The sequence below is a fragment of the Telmatherina bonti genome, assembly GCF_933228915.1.
Source record: "Telmatherina bonti genome assembly, chromosome: 8".
NCBI lineage: Eukaryota > Metazoa > Chordata > Actinopteri > Atheriniformes > Telmatherinidae > Telmatherina > Telmatherina bonti.
The window spans coordinates 25,776,169-25,784,606 of NC_136626.1; the positions used below are offsets into that span (position 1 = coordinate 25,776,169).

The following is an 8,438-nucleotide window of genomic DNA, read 5'->3' on the forward strand; positions in this document are numbered from 1 at the left end:
CGATGGGGGACAAATGTAACGCTCTATGGGGATTGGCAGAGTTAGCACAAGCACAAATATAGCATTGTCATAATTTAAGATCTGCATCAAGTTTAGGCCGGATGGAGCAAATGATCACCAACGCTGAAAACAATCGCCTATAGATGCTGGCGGCAGCTGATCAAGTCTGGTTTCTATTTTTCTCTCCACTCCTCTGCACCCTTCCTCATTTCCTAGAATACCAAGGCAGCTTTCAGAGTTGCTTTCATTTTGGAGACTCCTACAGGATGGAACAGACCGTCAGTGGCATCCACGTCCCGGGAGATTCTCACATCTACAATTCGCATCAGCACAATGGCTTCCACATGTCCAACAGCAACTCTGGCTCTGCAGGTGAGTGTTTTTACACACAGCCTGCGTACCAGAAGCAGAAATGTTCACCTAAATCATCATGCTGTTAAACAAGTTGCTTCATCACACCTTTTCTAGGCTTCAGCTTGACTCAGGAGCTGCAAGGTGGGTCAGGGTGCCAGTTTTCCTCAAACCCAGAGGACAGCATTTTCTTCCAGGTGGGCAGCTTCGACCGCAGCTTGAGCCACATGTCGGTTTACACAGAGACATAAAGCATCACCGGAGCAGGGCGCGCTTCACCACTTTTCTGCAATCCAACTCTCTACAAATGCATCTCTACACTGAAACCCCCATTTTCTGTCTTTTCCCTAAATATAAAATGCAGTTGACACCGTTACTGGGTTGTTTTGACCAATCGTCAGAGGGAAACTAAATAAATTAAACATATAGCAACCTAAAATGAAGAACTTTGTACTTATGACTCATCATCATCAGCTGGATTTGCTTGCCATCAAAAAATGCTCTTCATTCTGTTATCTCAAATGTTGAGGCTAAACAATCCAGAAGTTCATAGTAAATTATCAATGAGATGAAGTCAATTTACTACAAACCTTTCAAACTTAGGTTGATCAGTCTATGGAACCGGTCAGCTAATAAAGTATTACTTTAAATTAAATTTAATGGTACAGATAATAATTTTAATGACAAGAATTACAAAATTACATTTCAATTGATAACGTCTTTTTCAGATGAATGACAACTTTACATCATGAATTGAATTGAACTCTTACAGTGGTGCTTAATGTTGCTCCCTAACACTCAGACTTTCATCCTCAGCTTTGATGTACAGTGACCTTTAAACATGAAAAACTCCTGGATGTGTTCTCCTACTAGTGTTTTCTGTCCAATCTACACCTTTCAATCTGTTTTAGACTGAAGTGTAGTAAAGAATATATCATTTTGCTGTGATGTTTTAGTAGTGAAAAGAAGTTTGCATTCTTGTATTTTGCTAGCTTCTTTCTTCTGTTTTGCCTTTGGATTTATCCCAATAATTCTGCAACAATGCAGACAAACCAACCTCCTATTATTATTATTATTATTGTTGTTATTATTATTATGTATAAAATGTACAGTTTGTTTACAACAATCATTTGAACGTTTGTCAATTCTCAATTTAAGAAATAAATAACTGAATGACCAAAGAGTCTCTGCTTTGAAAAAAAAAAAAATTTGACGTTTTGTGTCAAAATTGTTCACATTGCGTGTGTTTGGTTTTGACTGTCAAGTATGACGGTTGAAGCACCCTCGAAAAGCACAGAAACTGTGGACATACTCTGCCCTCTAGTGGACACAACTTTCTCCCTTTCAAAGATCGATCCATCATAAAATCTTCGGTTTGAGGTCTCATTTCTGCTTCTTCTTGTTGAGGTAGCTCTGGAAATAAAAGTTACTGAAGAGGATGATGAGCGTGACGCAGTAACCAAACACCACCACATTCATAGAGTCGGGGAAGTCACACTCTGTGAACAGATTGTAGCCCGTGTGCAAGAGGAAGAGCAGGAATTGCACCTGCAGAGGCAGACGACAGATTTCAGATCAGTTCAGTCATTCTGTGAGCACATGCGCAACATCAACATCCCCTTGTGCAAGATCTCACCAGCTGCAGAGATGTCAGGTATCGTTTCCACCACAGGTACTTCTGCATGTGAGGGCCGATAGCTGCCAGGCCGTAGTAAGAGTACATCACGATATGAACAAAAGTGTTGACCAGACCGATGAAGAATGCTGCAGGATGTGCGGCAGACAGAAGAATGAGAAACAAGAACATTTAAGTTAAAATAGTATTAAAATCTAGAGGAAAAATAGGTTCTTTGAACTGCCTGAATATTGGTTTATATTCAATCATCAATGAAAAATTAGAATTTTAACGTTGCAGGCGAGATAATTTTACTCTACAGTGCTGGGTGGGATCATTCTGCTGTTGGTTTTGGGATTTTCATGGGATTAATTGGAGCTCAGCATCAATCCAGTGTTTGCATCCTCCAACAGCTGACTTACACTGCCCTCCAGCCACATACTTGACTCCCGCCCACCAGTTGAAGATCATGGTGCCATGATGGTAAACATGAAGGAAAGTCAGCTGATTGTTCTTCTTCCTCAGGATGAAGAAAAGCTAATCGGGAGAAGCAGGTATGGTGATCACAACTGCATTCTTACAGCTAATGAATGAAAACAGAAGTGGAATGTGATGGAAATACCGTATCACTGAGCTCTATGACCTTGGAGAAGAAAAACCACCAGCACACTCTGGCCATCTGCAGTCAGGAAACAAAATTACTGATTTAAGCTGTCAGTCTAAATATACAGCTAGTTTTGTATTAAATGCAGCTTGTGAGAGAACACACTTCTGACCAGTGAGATTTTCTCACCCTCAAAGCCAGTGGTCTGGTGCTGTAATCCACAGGCTGACAGAGGAGGCTGTAGTTAGAAAGCCATGATGTGACCAGGAACTAAAAACATACAAACGATGGGGTTAATATTTTCCTCTCTCTACAGACATGCACTCAAATACACACACATTATATATATATATATATATATATAGATATATATATATATCTATATCTATATCTATCTATAGATATAGATATATATACATATATCTATATCTATATATATATAGATATATATATATCTATATGTATATATATCTATATCTCTATATATGTATATATATCTATATCTCTATATATATGTATATCTATATCTATCTATATATGTATATATATCTATATATGTCTATATATCTATATATGTCTATATATCTATATATATCTATATATCTATATATATCTATATATCTATCTATCTATAGATATATCTATCTATAGATAGATAGATAGATAGATATCTATCTATAGATATCTATCTATCTATATATATATATATATATATATATATATATATATATATATATATATATATATATATATATATATACATATACATATATATATATATATACATATATATATATATATATATATATATATATATATACACACACATATATATATACATATATATATATATATATATATATATATATATATATATATATATATATATATATACATATATGTGTGTGTGTGTGTGTGTGTGTGTGTACAGTACCAGTCAAAAGTTTGGACATACCTCCTCACTCAGTGGTTTTTCTTCATTTTTTTCATTTTGTTAATTGCAGAGTACAACTAAATACATCCACACTATGAAGGAACACATGTGGAATTATGTAGTAAACAAAAAAAGTAAATATATGTAATATATGTAAATATGTAAATAAACCAGAATATGTTTTATATTTAAGATTCTTCAAAGTAACCACCTTTTGCTTTGGTGACACCTTGGCACACTCATGACATTTTCTCAATCAATTTCATAAGGCAGTCACCTGGAATGGCTTGTCATGAACAGGGTTACCTTGTTTAGAGTTAATTTCTGGGATTTTTTTTCCTTCTTAATGTGTTTGAGGTCATTGGCTGTGTTGTGCAGAGGTATGGTTGCTACAAAGGTCTATACACTGGTTTCACTCTGTTTGATCTCTGCTATAATCCATATTATGGCACGAACCACTCAGCTAAGTCAAGAGAGATGACAGTACATCATTACTTTAAGATATGTTGGTCAGTCCATCAGGAAAATTTCAAGAAGTTTGAAGGTATTCTCTTGTGTAGTTACTAAGACCATCAAACACAATGTTGAAACTGGCTCTCATGAGGACCTCCTCAGGACAGGAAGACCAAGAGTTACTTCAGCTGCATAGGATAAGTTCATCAGAGTCACCAGTCTCAGAAACCACAAATGAACAGCACCTCAGATAAGAGCCTACTTAAATGCTTCACAGAATTCAAGATGGTGATGCATTTCAACATCAACTGTTCAGAAGAGACTGCCTAAATTGGGCCTCCGTGATCAAACTGCTGTAAAGAAGCCACTTCTGAGAAAGAATAAGAAAAAAAAAACTAATTTGGGCCAAGAAACATCAGGAATGATCAGTGGAAATCTGTGCTCTGGTCTAGTGAATTCAAATTTGAGATTTTTAGTTCCACTCGCCATGTTTTTGTGAGATGCAGTAAAGGTGAGCAGATGGTTCCTAGATGTGTGGTTCCCACGGTGAAGCATGCAGGAGGAGACGTGGCATGGTATGGGGGGGGGTCTTTGCTAGTGAAACAGTTGATTAATTAGTCAAGATCCAAAGAACACTTAACCAGCATGGCTACCACAGCTTTCCAGACTGTGTAGGGGATGTTTGACCAAGAAACAGAATGATGGAGTGCTGCATAAGACAACCTGGCTTCCACAATCGCTTGACCTTAACTCACTTGAGATGATTCGGGAAGTTCTGGACTAAAGAGTGAAGGTAAAGCCTCTAACGAGTGCTCAACACCTCCAGGAACTCATTTGAGACTATTAACAAGCCATTCCAGGTGACTGCCTTATGAAGCTGATTGAGAGAATGTCATGAGTGTGACAAGCTGTCATCAAAGCAAAAGGTGGTTACTTTGAAGAATCTATAATATAAAACATATTCTGGGCTATTTATCACTTTTTTGTTTACTACATAATTCCACATGTGTTCCTTCATTGTGTGGATGTATTTAGTTGTACTTTGCAATTAAGAAAATAAAACAAATAAAGAAAAACCACTGAGTGAGGAGGTATGTCCAAACTTTTGACTGGTACTGTATCTATCTCTATGTATATATATATATATATATATATATATATATATATATATATATATATATATATATATATATATATACATACATATATATATATACATATATTTATATACACATACACACACGTATATATGTTAGGGGTGGGAAATGAAATCGTAAAAATGAAAACTGGAATTTTTTGCTTCCACATAAATAATCCATTATAAATTTGTTGTCATTTTTATTGTTTTCATTGATCTTTTTACTTGTCTTCTTGGGCATTATAGAAGCAGAATGATAGTCTGGCTACTGTGTTGTTTTTTCCTCATTGAAATTAAGAAAAATGACAAACAAAAAAAGTTTTGTACATTTGTTTTTAGTCTACAAAAATCAGCAATATCTATGAATCGTGAAAATCGCAATTAAAAACGAACCAGCACCCAAAAAATTAGAATCGGATCTAGACACAAGCATATCGTCACAGGCCTAACATTTATATATATATATATATATATATATATATATATATATATATATATATATAACAATGATATATTTAAAAAAACATCCATTTTAAACTGTCTATACAGATTAAAATTAGCACTTTCAGCTACTTCTTCAACAAAAACATAAATAGCTCTTATTCCCATTTTTGAGGATCGTCCATGGACTAACGTTTTATTTTAAATTTTGCAAGGTAAAATGTAAAGTTGAATTTACTAGTACTAGTAGAATCAGCGAGTAGGTGATCTCTAATAAGTTTTTCCACACCATTAACACCATTAAATTTATTTCAAACCCTTATGTCAGGAATGCACTTAATTTGAAAGCTTGAATTAGTTTTTATATCTTAACATGCGACCAGTATGTTTTGTTTTTTTCAGGAGGGATTAATATGTTTTAATTTATTACAATGATTAAAATACTAACAAACCATCTTATCCCTCATTTCCGCACATCATTTTTATTAATTGTGCAGTTATAAAGATAATTAAATGTTTGTATCTTTGAATAAGTTGTGGGGGGAAAAAAGTTGTCACCCAACTATGGTTCCACTTAAATCATTATTAACAGGAGATTTTTCAAATAAAATCAAGGGTTTAACTTTCATATGTTTAAAGTCATATTTTTGGCCATTGCTGTGTGAATGACTGACTTAGTTCCTGTTCAAACAGAATTAAAGGCATTTAAAACCCACCTCATGGAACATATATGCAGACAAACCAACCATGGCAAAGTTGTACACTATGAGAACTGCTTTGAGGTCAACAGGTTCTCTGTGTTTCATCAGACGAGGGCCGACCCAGACCACGCAGAGGTAAACCAGGAAGATGAGTGACACCGGGATGGGGGAGAAGACCAGCAGCCAGGGGTCTGTCCTCTTGTCTGAAGGATAAAAATAAGGTTCTCTGTCAGACTCACTTGGCTTCATTAGTGAACAATGAAAGAATCTGATTTAATCTTGCTTCATGTTAACCACATATTTTTCTTTTAGTGTGATCAGAAAATGTAATGTTCTCTTTGTTTGTGTACCGTGCTCTGATTCAGTTCTCCTCTCATAATTGTTGACATGAAAATGCACTAAAAACGGTTATAAACAGAATTGAAGGGCAAGAAAATCCAGCTCTTCCATATACCTCCAGTCCTACATGTCAACTACAAAATATGCCAAGATAATATCATTTGAAAGGAATGTGTCATGGTGCCAAAACACGTGGAAAGACACAAAGCAGTGATTGTGAGGTCAAGCAGGAGAGCACATCTGCAACTCCAAACTCTCACACAAGATGGTCCAGAATACTGGTCACCCTCCACAGCTGGAATGAATGCAAAGAGAAAAAAAAGCGGATATGTCAGGAAAAACACCCATCATACCTCCATTTTCCACTATTCTCTGGTGTACAGAGAGGACACTCTGCCATACAGAAGCCATCTGAAAACAACAGGGAAAACCAGAGATGAAATACATTTTTTAAAGTACTTATTTTTGAAGTAGTCTGCTTTCTGTTTCTCACCGTGCAAACCGTATTCCTGCAGACAGCTTCAGTCGCAGCGCTGGAAACCTTTGGACACTTTCTAACCCTGACAGTCAAATAATTGCATTCAAAGTTCAGCCTGAAAGTCCTAAAGCCAAATATGGACGTGAACTGCAGCTGCAACACCTCGGTGAAAGGACAACTCTCGCCGGCTTTCTTTTGACTTACAAGCCAGAAAAGTACTGGGGTTGGTTCACTTCCTGTGTTTTCCGTACTTTCTATTTTCCACCAGGGGGCGCTGTTACTGAATTTATTATTGGTTTACATGTTGTAGAAACTTGTCATTTTAGAATAAATATGTGCAAAAGAAAACTTAAGTCAATGTTACTTTTGAAAATCTTTGAATCTTTGAAAAAAATTGAAAAACTGGCCTTGACATGCCACCAACTACTCAAAACACCATTTTTTCCCCCAAAATATTACAATTTAATTACAGAAAAAACACAAATTCTGACATTTTGTACTGTATTTTGCTTGGTTAATTGGCATAAAAATTAAACAGCAGTGTTACATGATACAATATCACCCGAATCACCCGAAAATAAAGGTGTTTTAAAAAAGATAATACAAGAACTCTTTTGCAAAAATATGTATTTTTATACAGCTGATGTCATACAAGTCTACCTATTTTTTTTTTTAAAAAATGCATTAAAGTACTCCAATAACATTGGAAACTGGATCACAGAAGTGAAATTATGACACAGTCAAGTTCAGACACAGCAAAAGCACCATACAGGACTAAATGGATATTAACCACATTCTTCTTTCATTGTTTTGAAGAAAGAGCTGAGGGAGAGCTGTTTGCCTCCACCGTTAGCTGCAGCCATTCTGGCCTTTCTTGAAGTCTGTAATTTCTTTTCACTCTTCGCTCCTGGGTGGCTTCGCTTTTTCACATCCTGAATGAGACAAGCGCATAAATAAATTACACATGTAATACACAGTTTGACAGAATTATAAAACATATCTACCTATTCCACTATTCCTACACATTTGACATTTTTAAAATATACATATAGCTACTTCTAGACATTTTGGTATTTTGGTACACATTTTGGTACCCAAAAGCTGCATATTTAATATACAAAATATTAGTTGTCAGGTTTAGTCATTTAATGTAACTTTCAAATTCTGACTAAGCAGCAAGCAATTGCCACTTAGTTCCCAGATTTACTCCATCTTATTTAAACTGTAAAACACCAAACCCAGGCACGTTTCATACACAGCAGTTTATTCAAGTTGCAGCTGTAAAACAGCAACAAGGACCTCTCACCTTAAGAAATAGTTCCCTAGCTCATGCTTTGCTATCAGTGTTTCTCAACATATTACATAAGCACAATTTCTTTTTAAC

At 35.6% G+C, this 8,438-nt stretch overlaps 2 protein-coding genes across 2 annotated transcripts in view; both read right to left on the reverse strand.

The window, feature by feature from the left end:
* Positions 1 to 1,734: 1,734 nt before the first annotated feature.
* elovl8b (ELOVL fatty acid elongase 8b) lies at positions 1,735 to 6,987 on the reverse strand (the record flags this gene model as incomplete). Its single annotated transcript, XM_079244608.1, has 7 exons — positions 1,735 to 1,899; positions 1,988 to 2,115; positions 2,389 to 2,503; positions 2,589 to 2,645; positions 2,760 to 2,840; positions 6,253 to 6,440; positions 6,930 to 6,987. 7 exons carry the CDS (start codon positions 6,985 to 6,987, stop codon positions 1,735 to 1,737), a joined length of 792 nt encoding a protein of 263 aa, XP_079100734.1.
* Positions 6,988 to 7,630: 643 nt separating this feature from the next.
* Positions 7,631 to 8,438, reverse strand: part of mutyh (mutY DNA glycosylase) — an 8,106-nt gene continuing 7,298 nt past the window's right edge. The window contains exon 15 of the mRNA XM_079245207.1: positions 7,631 to 7,986. Within this exon, the coding sequence (XP_079101333.1) occupies positions 7,840 to 7,986 (147 nt within the window). The 3' untranslated portion in view covers positions 7,631 to 7,839. The remainder of the gene's footprint in view (positions 7,987 to 8,438) is intronic.